Source organism: Salmo salar, chromosome ssa02 (assembly GCF_905237065.1).
Source record: "Salmo salar chromosome ssa02, Ssal_v3.1, whole genome shotgun sequence".
Classification (NCBI taxonomy): Eukaryota; Metazoa; Chordata; class Actinopteri; order Salmoniformes; family Salmonidae; genus Salmo; species Salmo salar.
Genome location: NC_059443.1, coordinates 1,002,501 through 1,019,574, shown reverse-complemented (window position 1 = coordinate 1,019,574; position 17,074 = coordinate 1,002,501). Strand labels below are relative to the sequence as shown.

At 42.2% G+C, this 17,074-nt stretch overlaps 1 protein-coding gene across 1 annotated transcript in view; it reads right to left on the bottom strand.

Moving 5' to 3' along the window:
- The window catches only part of LOC106592657 (CUB and sushi domain-containing protein 3), a 500,234-nt gene that overhangs the window by 206,970 nt on the left and 276,190 nt on the right, over positions 1-17,074 (bottom strand). The window contains 1 exon segment of the mRNA XM_045696358.1: positions 16,912-17,074. This exon segment is cut by the window's right edge and continues 41 nt beyond it. Within this exon segment, the coding sequence (XP_045552314.1) occupies positions 16,912-17,074 (163 nt within the window).

Below are 17,074 nucleotides of genomic sequence, written 5' to 3'. Positions count from 1 at the left end.
TCTCATCATCATCTATCCATGGGGCTTCATCCATCCATCCATTATCTGTCCATCATCCATTCACCCCAGCCACCTGTTGTTCTCCTTGTTTTATGGAGGGTTACTCATCCATGCATCCCACCATCTCATATCCATCCATTCATGGGTTTCATCCATCCATCATTTGTGATCCGTTCACCCCAGCCCTTCTGACTACTGTAGATCTCCTGCTGGTCCCAGGAGTTTATTATAAACCTCAGAGGATCACAACCGATTACTGTAGATCTCCTGCTGGTCCCAGGAGTTCATTATAAACCTCAGAGGATCACAACCGATTACTGTAGATCTCCTGCTGGTCCCAGGAGTTCATTATAAACCTCAGAGGACCACAACCGATTACTGTAGATCTCCTGCTGGTCCCAGGAGTTTATTATAAACCTCAGAGGATCACAACCGATTACTGTAGATCTCCTGCTGGTCCCAGGAGCTCATTATAAACCTCAGAGGATCACAACCGATTCCAGGCCATAGGCTCTCCAATATCCACATTGCAATGTATTGGGCAGGCATTCGAAGTGATTTGCTAGTGTGGATATAGGAACATACAGTGAGGGAAAAAAGTATTTGATCCCCTGCTGATTTTGTATGTTTTCCCACTTACAAAGAAATGATCAGTCTATAATTTTAATGGTAGGTTTATTTGAACAGTGAGAGACAGAATAACAACAAAAAAATCCTGAAAAACCCATGTCAAAAATGTTATAAATTGATTTGCATTTTAATGAGGGAAATAAGTATTTGACCCCTCTGCAAAACATGACTTAGTACTTGGTGGCAAAACCCTTGTTGGCAATCACAGAGGTCAGAAGTTTCTTGTAGTTGGCCACCAGGTTTGCACACATCTCAGGAGGGATTTTGTCCCACTCATCTTTGCAGATCTTCTCCAAGTCATTAAGGTTTCGAGGCTGCCGTTTGGCAACTCGAACCTTCAGCTCCCTCCACAGATTTTCTATGGGATTAAGGTCTGGAGACTGGCTAGGCCACTCCAGGACCTTAATGTGCTTCTTCTTGAGCCACTCCTTTGTTGCCTTGGCTGTGTGTTTTGGGTCATTGTCATGCTGGAATACCCATCCACGACCCATTTTCAATGCCCTGGCTGAGGGAAGGAGGTTCTCACCCAAGATTTGACGGTACATGGCCCCGTCCATCGTCCTTTTGATGCGGTGAAGTTGTCCTGTCCCCTTAGCAGTAAAACCCCCCCAAAGCATAATGTTTCCACCTCCATGTTTGACGGTGGGGATGATGTTCTTGGGGTCATAGGCAGCATTCCTCTTCCTCCAAACGCGGCGAGTTGAGTTGATGCCAAAGAGCTCCATTTTGGTCTCATCTGACCACAACACTTACACCCAGTTGTCCTCTGAATCATTCAGATGTTCATTGGCAAACTTCAGACGGGCATGTATATGTGCTTTCTTGAGCAGGGGGACCTTGCGGGCGCTGCAGGATTTCAGTCCTTCACGGCGTAGTGTGTTACCAATTGTTTTCTTGGTGACTATGGTCCCAGCTGCCTTGAGATCATTGACGAGATCATTGACAAGATCCTCCCGTGTAGTTCTGGGCTGATTCCTCACCGTTCTCATGATCATTGGAACTCCATGAGGTGAGATCTTGCATGGAGCCCCAGGCCATGGGAGATTGACAGTTCTTTTGTGTTTCTTCCATTTGCGAATAATCGCACCAACTGTTGTCACCTTCTCACCAAGCTGCTTGGCGATGGTCTTGTAGCCCATTCCAGCCTTGTGTAGGTCTACAATCTTGTCCCTGACATCCTTGGAGAGCACTTTGGTCTTGGTCATGGTGGAGAGTTTGGAATCTGATTGATTGATTGCTTCTGTGGACAGGTGTCTTTTATACAGGTAACAAACTGAGATTAGGAGCACTCCCTTTAAGAGTGTGCTCCTAATCTCAGCTCGTTACCTGTATAAAAGACACCTGGGAGCCAGAAATCTTTCTGATTGAGAGGGGGTCAAATACTTATTTCCCTCATTAAAATGCAAATCAATTTATAACATTTTTGACATGCGTTTTTCTGGATTTTTGTTGTTGTTATTCTGTCTCTCACTGTTCAAATAAACCTACCATTAAAATTATAGACTGATCATTTCTTTGTCATTGGGCAAACGTACAAAATCAGCAGGGGATCAAATACTTTTTTCCTTCACTGTAGCTATATATTTTTACAGCACAGATCAAAGCATGTGACGTACCACCTCTACCTTAATATTTGAACGTCCGCTACTGCACATTACAATATGAACAGCTGTAAGGCCTATTGTTGTTCAAACAGAACAGACATCCATCAACCACGGATAAAAAAAACACTATATACTATTTTTCATCTGAAAGAATACAATGTGTTGCTTTAGAGCGATAACTAAAATCCTAGCAGTTGTTCTGTTGTCTACTGTCACCAGTTGCTTAATCATTTCATTTCACGACAGATATCAGAATAACAGGGACTAATGATAATGACATTTTACATATACTCTCCTTTTAACAATGGAACACGTGATGATGTCATGGGAATGTTCCCTGAGTAGAAATGACTCAACAATGGAACACGTGATGATGTCATGGGAATGTTCCCTGAGTAGAAATACCTCAACAATGGAACACGTTATGATGTCATGGGAATGTTCCGTAAATAGAATTTACTCAACAATGGAACACGTGATGATGTCATGGGAATGTTCCGTAAATAGAAATGACTCAACAATGGAACACGTGATGATGTCATGTGAATGTTCCCTGAGTAGAAATACCTCAACAATGGAACACGTGATGATGTCATGGGAATGTTCCCTGAATAGAAATGCCTCTTCCATCTTATCCAGGATAAGAGAGGAGAGAAACGAGATGGTTCTTTTGTTTCCCTGTGGAGGAGGTCAATACTGCCTGGTTGTTCCCTGTGGAGGAGGTCAATACTGCCTGGTTGTTCTCTGTGGAGGAGGTCAATACTGCCTGGTTGTTCCCTGTGGAGGAGGTCAATACTGCCTGGTAGTTACTTGTGGAGGAGGTCAATACTGCCTGGTTGTTCCCTGTGGAGGAGGTCAATACTGCCTGGTTGTTCTCTGTGGAGGAGGTCAATACTGCCTGGTTGTTCCCTGTGGAGGAGGTCAATACTGCCTGGTTGTTCCCTGTAGAGGAGGTCAATACTGCCTGGTTGTTCCCTGTGGAGGAGGTCAATACTGCCTGGTTGTTCCCTGTGGAGGAGGTCAATACTGCCTGGTTGTTCCCTGTGGAGGAGGTCAATACTGCCTGGTTGTTCTCTGTGGAGGAGGTCAATACTGCCTGGTTGTTCCCTGTGGAGGAGGTCAATACTGCCTGGTTGTTCCCTGTGGAGGAGGTCAATACTGCCTGGTTGTTCCCTGTGGAGGAGGTCAATACTGCCTGGTTGTTCCCTGTGGAGGAGGTCAATACTGCCTGGTTGTTCCCTGTGGAGGAGGTCAATACTGCCTGGTTGTTCCCTGTGGAGGAGGTCAATACTGCCTGGTTGTTCTCTGTGGAGGAGGTCAATACTGCCTGGTTGTTCCCTGTGGAGGAGGTCAATACTGCCTGGTTGTTCCCTGTGGAGGAGGTCAATACTGCCTGGTTGTTCCCTGTGGAGGAGGTCAATACTGCCTGGTTGTTCCCTGTAGAGGAGGTCAATACTGCCTGGTTGTTCCCTGTGGAGGAGGTCAATACTGCCTGGTTGTTCTCTGTGGAGGAGGTCAATACTGCCTGGTTGTTCCCTGTGGAGGAGGTCAATACTGCCTGGTTGTTCCCTGTGGAGGAGGTCAATACTGCCTGGTTGTTCCCTGTGGAGGAGGTCAATACTGCCTGGTTGTTCTCTGTGGAGGAGGTCAATACTGCCTGGTTGTTCTCTGTGGAGGAGGACAATACTGCCAGGTTGTTCTCTGTGGAGGAGGTCAATACTGCCTGGTTGAATGTTGGCCAGCTGTTGTATTCACCAGCTAACCTCAGTAGAGAGCAGAGCTGTCAATACCCAAGAGAAACCCACAAGGAAACCCACAGGGAAACTCACAGGGAAACTCACAAGGAAACTCACAGGGAAACCCACAGGGAAAGCCACAGGGAAAGCCACAGGGAAAGCCACAGGGAAAGCCACAGGGAAAGCCACAGGGCTCTGGTCAGAAGCAGTGCACTACATAGGGAATAGGGTGCCGTTTGAGACGCCTCCTTCAGTCATAAACAGCCCGATGCCTGTCTGCCAAGGACAAACAGGGGTAGTCTACAGACAACCACTGAGATGTCTACATACAGCCTGTCTCTACCACACCAAGGACAAACAGGGGTAGTCTACAGACAACCACTGAGATGTCTACATACAGCCTGTCTCTACCACAACAACCAGTCAGGATGTACAGAGGACAGTATATAAACCCACAGCATGATTTCTCCTGCCTCAGTGTGTCGTTGAGCCATGCTGCATGTAGGAGCTCACATATCTAATTATTGCCCCTAATCCAGTTCACTGCAATTTCAAACTCATCAATATTTTACAGACAATATCCTCTTCACTACTCCCACACAGAGACACACGCTGTGACAAATCACAGAAAGCGACTTCACTATTCATCCCCTCACTACACTCCTCAGGTGAAGCAGACTTGATGATGATGCCTGCCTCTTCCTGTGCTTCATACAACTATCGATCTCTGCCATAATCACTATAGCTGCGTCCAAAATGGCACCCTATTCCCTACATACAGGTGTTGGATCTTAAATTTGATCATCTTGTTGTTGTTGCAAGAAACTCGAGTGTATTCTAGGTTCTAAAAGGTTTCTAAAGTTTGTAATTTACACTTAAACATTTTAGACTTGATTTGTCCTAGCTAAAAATGTATCAAACCTCTACAAAAAAAAGTCCATTCATTATAATCCATGTAATAATTCACATTTCCTGTTGCTGCAGGATTATTTTCCTGCTTTGAGAAACATGTCAAATTAAGCTCCTGCATCTGTGTAGAGCTGGGACTATAAACCAACAATGATTGCCAACGACCAAACCGACCACTTATCGTGGACATTTGCTGATATCCTTCATTTTACCATAAACAACCTACAGGGTCTTACTAGAGAAATGTTCAGTTTGAAATGAAATACATTTGCTAATATGGGTGATTGTTAAAATGGGTCCAACTGATAGCTCCAACATTCAGAGTAGTAGAAATGATATGGGTAATATCAAACATAACTATGCTGCACATATAAGTTATTAACTTATCATTCAATTTATTGTTATTGTTATAATTCAGTCCATTTTATTGCAATATGGATTTTTGTCGATATCGCCCAGCTCTTATCTGTAGTGCACTACGTTTGAACAGAGCCCTTACGTCACTTAGTGCACTTAATAGGGAATAGGGTGCAGCCTTCATCACTATAGGGTACCCTTCAGGACGTCTTGTCACACATCCTTTGACAGATGACATGTTAAACCTTCAATGAAGAGATGAATGCTAACACGAGCACCAGATGATGTACATTCATATGTATGAACCTGTATACAGTTTGGGACAAGGTTTTGATATTCACTTTTTTAGCTACTTGTCCTTTGGACAAGTAGGACAGTATTTTTTTTTGTGACACTATTTTTTACATAATTGTATGATGCAAGGAACCACGTTACACGATAAAATGCATTACTATATTTTTACCATAGAGAATCAGACAGAAATGTAGTCTATACTCTGCCTATTGGCTTCTTTCATACCTCCTGTCTCAAAATACAACACCGCCCCTTTAAGGCTCTCCTGGAGGATGATTGGCCACCCTTGGTAGCCTATAAAATAATTCCATCCAGGGCTTGACATTATGGGTAACCAGTCGTCCCTGGAGACGATGGAAAACATGTCTACAGTTAAAAACAGACTCTGGGACGACAGATCCAAAATTAATACTGATTGATGTTCTGGTGCCGTTTGGTCAATTTAAAGTATTGATTGGGGATTTATTCGTGGATGAATGTAAACTGTTTTTTTCTGGGTGAATTGTAATTTTTTATTTGTGCTTACCATGACTGTGTTTTTGTATTCTAATGTGTATGTACAGTTGAAGTCGAAGTCTACATACACTTAGGTTGGAGTCATTAAACTAATTTTTCAACCAGTCCACATATTTCTTGTTAACCTCTTATGGCTAGGGGGCAGTATTTTCACGGCTGGATAAAAAACGTACCCGATTTAATCTGGTTACTAATCCTACCCAGTAACTAGAATATGCATATACTTATTATATATGGATAGAAAACACCCTAAAGTTTCTAAAACTGTTTGAATGGTGTCTGTGAGTATAACAGAACTCAAATGGCAGGTCAAAACCTGAGATTCCTTTACAGGAAGTGGCCTGTCTGACCATTTCTGGAACTTCTTTGCCATCTCTATCTTTTACTAAGGATCTCTGCTCTAACGTGACACTTCCTACGTCGTCCATAGGCGCTCAGAGCCCGGGAAAAACCTGAATGTCATCATCCCAGCCCCAGGCTGAAACACATTATCGCCTTTCTCAAGTGGCCGATCAAGGGACTGTGGGCTTAGGCGCGTGACCTGGCCGCCCCCGTCTTTGTGATTTTTTCCTCTGTTTGCCGAAAAGGAGATTCCTGGTCGGAATATTATCGCTTTTCTACGAGAAAAATGGCATAAAAATTGATTTTAAACAGCGGTTGACATGCTTCAAAGTACGGTAATGGAATACGACCCTTCTTTACCATTTCGGATAGTGTCTGGAACGCACGAACAAAACGCCGCTATTCGGATATAACGATGGATTATTTTGGACCAAACCAACATTTGTTATTGAAGTAGCAGTCCTGGGAGTGCATTCTGACGAAGACAACAAAGGTAATGAAACTTTTGTAATAGTAAATCGGAGTTTGATCAGGGCTAAACTTGGTCGGTGTCTAAATGGCTAGCCGTGATGGCTGGGCAATCTACTGAGAATATTGCAAAATGTGCTTTCACCGAAAAGCTATTTTAAAATCGGACATATCGAGTGCATAGAGGAGTTCTGTATCTATAATTCTTAAAATAATTGCTATGTTTTTTATGAACGTTTATCGTGAGTAATTTAGTAAATTCACCGGATGTTTGCGGGGGGTATGCTAGTTCTGAACGACACATGCTAATGTTAAAAGCTGTTTTTTGATATAAATATGAACTTGATTGAACAAAACATGCATGCATTGTATAACATATTGTCCTAGGGTTGTCATCTGATGAAGATCATCAAAGGTTAGTGCTGCATTTAGCTGTGGTTTTGTTTTTGTGACATTATATGCTAGCTTGAAAAATGGGTGTCTGATTATTTCTGGCTTGGTACTCTGCTGACATAATCTAATGTTTTGCTTTCGCTGTAAAGCCTTTTTGAAATCGGACAGTGTGGTTAGATAAAGGAGAGTCTTGTCTTTAAAATGCTGTGAAATAGTCATATGTTTGAAAAATTGAAGTTTTTGTATTTTTGAGTAATTTGTAATTCGCGCCACGCCTATCATTGGATATTGGAACAGGTGTTCCGCTAGCGGAACGTCTAGATGTAAGAGGTTAACAAACTATAGTTTTGGCAAGTCGGTTAGGACATCTACTTTGTGCATGACACAAGTAATTTTTCCAACAATTGTTAACAGACAGATTATTTAACTTATAATTCACTGTATCTCAATTCCAGTGGGTCAAACGTTTACATACACCAAGTTGAATGTGCCTTTAAACAGCTTGGAAAATTCCAGAAAATTATGTTATGGTTTTAGAAGCTTCTGATAGACTAATTGACATCATTTGAGTCACTCGGAGGTGTACCTGTGGATGTATTTCAAGGCCTACCTTCAAACTCAGTGCCTCTTTGCTTGACATCATGGGAAAATCAAAAGAAATCAGGCAAGATATCTGAAGAAAAATTGTAGACCTCCACATGTCTGGTTCATCCTTGGGAGCAATTTCCAAATGCCTGAAGGTATCACTTTCATCTGTACAAACAATAGTATGCAAGTATAAACATCATGGGACCACGCAGCCGTCATACCGCTCAGGAAGGAGACGTGTTCTGTCTCCTAGAGATGAACGTACTTTGGTGCGAAAAGTGCAAATCAATCCCAGAACAACAGGCAAAGGACATTGTGAAGATGCTTGAGGAAACAGGCACAAAAGTATCTATATCCACAGTAAAACAAGTCCTATATCGACATATCCTGAAAGGACACTCAGCAAGGAAGAAGTCACTGCTCCAAAACTGCAATAAAAAAGCCAGACTACTGCTCCAAGGCCGCTCCAAGGCCGGAGCCTTCCTCTGCGCCGAGGCCCAGTCCGGGCACGGCTTTCTACCCCGCTCCATGGCCGGACCCGTGGTCTGGGTGGGGGCAAAGTCCCGCACCAGAGCCACCACCGACGCTAGATGCCCACCTGGACCCTCCCCTATAGAGTCAGGTTTTGCGGCCGGAGTCCGCACCTTTGGGGGGGGGGGGTACTGTCACGCCCTGACCATAGAGAGCCTTTTATTCTCTATGTTGGTTAGGTCGGGGTGTGACTAGGGTGTCTACGTTGTTTATTTCTATGTTGGCCTGGTATGGTTCCCAATCAGAGGCAGTTGTTTATCGTTGTCTCTGATTGGGGATCATATTTAGGCAGCCATTTCCCCACTGTGTTTTGTGGGATCTTGTTTATGTGTAGTTGCCTGTGAGCACTTCATTTTGCTTCACGTTTCATTCGTTCTTTATTGTTTTTTGTGTGTTTCATTCAATAAACATGTGGAACCCATAACACGCTGCACTTTGGTCCAAATGATATTATGACGATCGTGACAGGTTTGCAACTGCACATGGGGACAAAGATCATACTTTTTGGAGAAATGTCCTCTGGTCTGATGAAACAAAAATATAACTGTTTGGCCATAATTACCATCGTTATGTTTGGAGGAAAAAGGGGGAGGCTTGCAAGGCGAAGAACACCATCCCAACCGTGAAGCACGGGGGTGGCAGCATCATGTTGTGGGGTTGCTTTGCTGCAGGAGGGACTGGTGCACTTCACAAAATAGATGGCATCATGAGGAAGGAACATTATGTGGATATATTGAAGCAACATCTCAAGACATCAGTCAGGAAGTTAAAACTTGGTCGCAAATGGGTCTTCCAAATGGACAATGACCCCAAGCATACTTCCAAAGTTGTGGCAAAATGGCTTAAGGACAAAAAAGTCAAGGTATTGGAGTGGCCATCACAAAGCCCTGACCTCAATCCAATAGAACATTTGTGGGCTGAACTGAAAATGCATTGGAAGCTTGTGGAAGGCTACCCGAAACGTTTGACCCAAGTTAAACAATTTAAAGGCAATGCTACCAAATACTAATTGAGTGTATGTAAACTTCTGACCAACTGGGAATGTGATGAAAGAAATAAAAGCTGAAATAAAATCATTCTCTCTACTATTATTCTGACATTTTACATTCTTATAATAAAGTGGTGATCCTAACTGACCTAAGATAAGGAATCTTTACTAGGATTGAATGTCAGGAATTGTGAAAAACTCAGTTTAAATGTATTTGGCTAAGGTGCATGTAAACTTCCGACTTCAACTGTATATACAGGCTCTGATCAGTCCCTACACCCAAAGAAGGGCACTGCGTTCATCCACCTCTGGCCTGCTCGCCTCCCTACCTCTGCGGAAGCACAGTTCCCGCTCAGCCCAGTCAAAACTGTTCGCTGCTCTGGCACCCCAATGGTGGAACAAGCTCCCTCACGACGCCAGGACAGCGGAGTCAATCACCACCTTCCGGAGACACCTGAAACCCCACCTCTTTAAGGAATACCTGGGATAGGATTAAGTAATCCTTCTAACCCTCCCCCCTACCCTCCCCCCCAATGCACCAATTTGTAAGTCGCTCTGGATAAGAGCGTCTGCTAAATGACGTAAATGTAAATGTAAATGTAAATGTATATTCTATATACTGTGTTTAATGTGTGTTTTATATTGTATATTGTCAAAATAAAGGTGAAAATAAATCAATACGAAATACAACCACTGTACATTATTATGTATATTTGAAAGCAATGAGGCTGATGCAACAGATCAGACGGTTTAGCTTAAATGATTGATAATGTTTTATTTCTTTATATTATCAGCTCAATAATGCTCACATGGCTGTAGGCTATGCGCCGATGTTCCAAAATGTAATTAGAGAGGAAGAAAATGTTGTCAAAAGTGCACAGCACATGAAAATGGTTTAAAGTGACAGAGAGTGGAGATCTAAAGATTCAACAACTAGCATAGATTGCTAATATGACTAGGATTATCATCAACTAGCATGGGATGCTAATATGACTAGGATTATCATCAACTAGCAAGGGTTGCTAATATGACTAGGATTATCATCAACTAGCATGGGATGCTAATATGACTAGGATTATCATCAACTAGCAAGGGTTGCTAATATGACTAGGATTATCATCAACTAGCATGGGTTGCTAATATGACTATGATTATCATCAACTAGCATGGGTTGCTAATATGACTAGGATTATCATCAACTAGCAAGGGTTGCTAATATGACTAGGATTATCATCAACTAGCAAGGGTTGCTAATATGACTAGGATTATCATCAACTAGCATGGGTTGCTAATATGACTAGGATTATCATCAACTAGCATGGGATGCTAATACGACTAGGGTTGTCATCAACTAGCATGGGTTGCTAATATGACTAGGATTATCATCAACTAGCAAGGGTTGCTAATATGACTAGGATTATCATCAACTAGCAAGGGTTGCTAATATGACTAGGATTATCATCAACTAGCATGGGTTGCTAATATGACTAGGATTATCATCAACTAGCATGGGTTGCTAATACGACTAGGATTATCATCAACTAGCATGGGATGCTAATACGACTAGGGTTGTCATCAACTAGCATGGGTTGCTAATATGACTAGGATTATCATCAACTAGTATTGGTTACCAATATGCATGACTATATACCACGGAGTAAACACCCAAACACACCAGATAGGAGACAAGCAGGATGCTTCAGTAATACACCCTATAGGAGACAAGCAGGATGTTTCAGTAATACACCAGATAGGAGACAAGCAGGATGCTTCAGTAATACACCAGATAGGAGACAAGCAGGATGCTTCAGTAATACACCAGATAGGAGACAAGCAGGATGCTTCAGTAATACACCAGATAGGAGACAAGCAGGATGCTTCAGTAATACACCAGATAGGAGACAAGCAGGATGCTTCAGTAATACACCCTATAGGAGACAAGCAGGATGCTTCAGTAATACACCCTATAGGAGACAAGCAGGATGTTTCAGTAATACACCAGATAGGAGACAAGCAGGATGCTTCAGTAATACACCCTATAGGAGACAAGCAGGATGCTTCAGTAATACACCAGATAGGAGACAAGCAGGATACTTCAGTAACACACCAGATAGGAGACAAGCAGGATGCTTCAGTAATACACCCTATAGGAGACAAGCAGGATGCTTCAGTAATACACCAGATAGGAAACAAGCAGGATGCTTCATTAATACACCAGATAGGAGACAAGCAGGATGCTTCAGTAATACAACAGATAGGAAACAAGCAGGATGCTTCATTAATACTGTCATGACGTTGCCCTCTTTGGGTACAGCGAGCACTATCCCCCCCTCCCTCTGCACCAGCCCTTTTCTATGCACCATCCCCCTCTCCCTCTCTATACCCCTTTCACCAGGCTCTGTAAGAGAGGTCGTAAATTCCTATGAGGAGATTATCTCCTCATGGCCACAGTATAGAGAGAGAGTGAGTTTCATAGAGAGAACAAAGGAATTTCTTCCACCTCACAGAACTGGAGAACCGAACGACATTTATGTCTGGAGAAGGTATAAAAGATCGGTGAAGAATCCAGCTACGAACTGGTCCATTTGGTACAATTTTGTGAAACTCATGAGAGGCAATATGGCCACATTACCATAACACTGTTTATACAATAGCCTCAGCTATGAGGCGTACATCTAATTGTTGTATAAAATGAATGAGTGGGGATGGAACTGTTTGTGAAATTGTATAATGTGATTTTGGACTGTTTAATGAAGGAAACTCCAATTCCCTTTGGAGTTTATCTAAATCAGAGGACCGCCCATGAGCACAGTTATAGTCTGGCGTCATGGGACAGGCCCTTTTCTGCTCTTCCGAATAAAACCCCCACCTAGGTTTTCTATCACCAGACCAGCTTACCTCGATAAAGAGAGGGCCAAGGTTTGAGAGGAGACCAAGCTTACCTCAATTACGAGATGGCTAAAGGTTGCAGACCACGCATTTCTCTCGCTGAACTTTTAACCATACCACGTGGTTAACCTGTTAGGGCTAGGGGGCAGTATTGACACGGCTGGATAAAAAAACATACCCGATTTAATCTGGTTACCACTCCTACCCAGTAACTAGAATATGCATATACTTATTACATATGGATAGAAAACACCCTACATTTTCTAAAACTGTTTGAATGGTGTCTGTGAGTATAACAGAACTCATTTGGCAGGCAAAACCCTGAGACATTTTCTGACAGGAAGTGGATACCTGATGTGTTGTATTGCCTTTAAACCTATCCCATTGAAAAACACAGGGGCTGAGGAATATTTTGGCACTTCCTATTGCTTCCACTAGATGTCACCAGCCTTTACAAAGTGTTTTGAGTCTTCTGGAGGGAGATCTGACCGAACAAGAGCCATGGAACGATGATGTCCCATTAGACACCTGGCGCGCGAGTTCATGTTGGGTACCCTCGTTCCAATACGTTATAAAAGAGTATGCATTCGTCCACCTTGAATATTATTCATGTTCTGGTTAAAAAAGGCCCTAATGATTTATGCTATACAACGTTTGACATGTTTGAACGAACGTAAATATATTTTTTCCCCTCGTTCATGACGAGAAGTCCGGCTGGCTTAGATCATGTGCTAACAAGACGGAGATTTTTGGACATAAATGATGAGCTTTTTTGAACAAAACTACATTCGTTATGGACCTGTGATACCTGGAAGTGACATCTGATGAAGAGAATCAAAGGTAATGGATTATTTACATAGTATTTTCGATTTTAGATCTCCCCAACATGACGTCTAGTCTGTATCGCAACGCGTATTTTTCTGGGCGCAGTGCTCAGATTATTGCAAAGTGTGATTTCCCAGTAAGGTTATTTTTAAATCTGGCAAGTTGATTGCGTTCAAGAGATGTAAATCTATAATTCTTTAAATGACAATATAATATTTTACCAATGTTTTCTAATTTTAATTATTTAATTTGTGACGCTGACTTGACTGCCGGTTATTGGAGGGAAACGATTTCCTCAACATCAATGCCATAGTAAAACGCTGTTTTTGGATATAAATATGAACTTGATAGAACTAAAAATGCATGCATTGTCTAAAATAATGTCCTAGGAGTGTCATCTGATGGAGATTGTAAAAGGTTAGTGCATCATTTTAGCTGGTTTTATGGTTTTGGTGACCCTGTCTTTGAATTGACAAAACATTACACACAACTCTTGTAAATGTACTGTCCTAACATACTCTAAATTTATGCTTTCGCCGTAAAACCTTTTTGAAATCGTAAAACGTGGTTAGATTAAGGAGATGTTTATCTTTCAAATGGTGTAACATAGTTGTATTTTTGAAAATTTGAATTTTGACATTTATTTGGATTCAAATTTGCCGCTCTTGAAATGCACCTGCTGTTGATGGAGTGCACCACGGGTGGCACGCTAGCGTCCCACCTAGCCCCAAGAGGTTAAGGAGATGTTTATCTTTCAAAGGGTGTAAAATAGTTGTATGTTTGAAAAATTTGAATTTTGACATTTATTTGGATTCAAATTTGCCGCTCTTGAAATGCACCTGCTGTTGATGGAGTGCACCACGGGTGGCACGCTAGCGTCCCACCTAGCCCATAGAGGTTAAACTCTTAGACTATCGATACCGACAGAATAAGAACAAGTCTTTGATATGAATTACTAGTCTGCAGCTAGGAATTCGGTATCATTGAACGCGAAGACCGACAACCGCCGAAACAGCTATTCTATAACGACATGAATGAATGTCACTCTGAACTACCCATTCTAACCACGACAGAGAGCGAGAGAGGGCGGACAAACTCTCCAACAGAAACAAACTTTTCAACAGAGATCCCGACGACACACTGAGCGTAAATATATATATTGATTGCAATTATTCCCGAATGAGTGAGCGTTCATGTGCAAAGGATTAACATTTCAATTGTTATAATTATCAACTCTGTAGTGCCTTCTCAGCTGACCCCCCACGCCCCTTTTGTCTAAGAAGCCGCCATACCAGTTTAGCCCACTAGGGCACATTCCTCTATAATTTCTTTGTAACTATATCTACTTTGTTTGTGATATGCATTTCTGTGAATTACCTAGTTAGTAAATAAATGATTTTAAGACAATTGATGTAAGGATGACCCATAGTGAAGACTGGGTTTGTGCAGATAACCAACAATTTACGACGTTTGGAATGAGACTAACGTGAGGTAAATAATAATTCATTAATTCGAAGACTAATTGATCAGATATTAAAATATCTGAAAGTTATATTAGGAAAATCATAACTTTGTAATCTGAATATTTTCCTTGGTGCCCCGACTTCCTAGTTAATTACAGTTACATGATTAATCAGTTTAATCGCATAATAATAATAATTAGAGAGTTATTTGATAAATAGGTCTTCAGTTTTAATGATGACAAATACACGACAATAGACCAGATAGGAGACGAGCAGGATGCTTCAGTAATACACCAGATAGGAGACAAGCAGGATGCTTCAGTAATACACCATCTAGGAGACAAGCAGGACGCTTCAGTAATACACCAGATAGGAGACAAGCAGGACGCTTCAGTAATACACCAGATAGGAGACAAGCAGGATGCTTCAGTAATACACCCTATAGGAGACAAGCAGGATGCTTCAGTAATACACCAGATAGGAGACAAGCAGGATTCTTCAGTAATACACCCTATAGGAGACAAGCAGGATGCTTCAGTAATACACCATCTAGGAGACAAGCAGGATTCTTCAGTAACACACCAGATAGGAGACAAGCAGGATGCTTCAGTAATACACCAGATAGGAGACAAGCAGGACGCTTCAGTAATACACCAGATAGGAGACAAGCAGGATGCTTCAGTAACACACCAGATAGGAGACAAGCAGGATTCTTCAGTAACACACCAGATAGGAGACGAGCAGGATGCTTCAGTAATACACCATCTAGGAGACAAGCAGGACGCTTCAGTAATACACCAGATAGGAGACAAGCAGGACGCTTCAGTAATAAACCCTATAGGAGATGATTCAGTAACATACCATACTGGATGGGAGACTAGAAGGTCTGCTTCAGTAATACATCACAGTGGATTTGAGACAAGCAGGTCTGCTTCAGTAATACACCACACTGGATGCGAGACCAGCAGGTCTGAGAGCACCGGTACATTGTAATGTTGTTTGTTGTGTTTAGTCAATCATGTTGTCCACATTGCATGGACAATAAAGTTCTAAAGCTAATTTCTGACGGTCGAGTGAATAAACAGAACACACTGCCACTTTGGATTGATTCCATTCCCCTCCTAGCTACTCTGTGGGTTTCTGTTAACTAAAACCAGGTTTGATTCCATTCCCCTCCTAGCTACTCTGTGGGTTTCTGTTATCTAAAACCAGGTTTGATTCCATTCCCCTCCTAGCTACTCTGTGGGTTTCTGTTAACTAAAACCAGGTTTGATTCCATTCCCCTCCTATCTACTCTGTGGGTTTCTGTTAACTAAAACCAGGTTTGATTCCATTCCCCTCCTATCTACTCTGTGGGTTTCTGTTAACTAAAACCAGGTTTGATTCCATTCCCCTCCTAGCTACTCTGTGGGTTTCTGTTATCTAAAACCAGGTTTGATTCCATTCCCCTCCTTCCTCCTAGCTACTCTGTGGGATTCTGCTATCTAAACCAATGTGTGTTCATTCAGGAGACCGTAATTGAAACAACAAACCAACAGGACTCATTATGATGCCGGGTCGTTTTTGGAAGGTAAATCTAAACAGACGTTGCGTGATTGGCCGATTGATTCCATTCCAGAAGGTTAGTAAAATAAATACTCAACTTGTCTACCTCTTAACTTCCTTCATACTGATCACAGAGACATAAAGATGGAATCTACGAGTTCATCTGACTCTGGGTCAGTAGATACAATCTTGAAATATTCCTTTAAAGATGGAATCTACGAGTTCAACTGACTCTGGGTCAGTAGATACAATCCTGAAGTATTCCTTTAAAGATGGAATCTACGAGTTCAACTGACTCTGAGGAAGTAGATAAAGGGCTTCATTGCCAAACTCCTGAAGTTTTCCTTTAAGAGAGAGAAGCTCCATCTAACGTCTTTAATAAAATGAATGGTCTGCTCTCCAACTTTATTTACAACGGAAAGACCTCAAGATCAAATGGGCTGTTTTCCACTTCCCCTTTATAAAGCTGAAGGTCTTGGACTACCTCACATGAGGAAGTATTACTGGGCAGCCCAACAATGTGTTCACTTAAACAGACAGACAGCACACTATCCTTGTGCAATGGAGGAGTATCGAAACCATAAATACAATACTTTATGATCTGAAATATATTCACTACTTCAGATCCAAGGCATTGAATCATTTTTTTTTTTTTTTGGGGGGGACAATCCAATGAACCTCAATTCCATTCGTATTTGGGAAAATGAAAATGTACATAAATTCATGAGGTGGAAATAACCATTATCGACAGGCACCCCCAGGGTCTGTGACTGTGTGGTTTGGGTCGGTGGATCTAGGTCTGTGACTGTGAGGAGTTGGCTCAGTCTACTTACCTATGCAGGTGGGCACAGTGCCGTTCCACTGAGCCACAGTGTTAGGGATGGCCTCACACCTGATGGCAGTGGCGCCGTGCAGAGCGTAGCCTGGATTGCATTCAAACAGCACCACCGTGCCAATGCCAAAGTCGTTCCCTATCCGCTTCCCAAACCTGGGCTC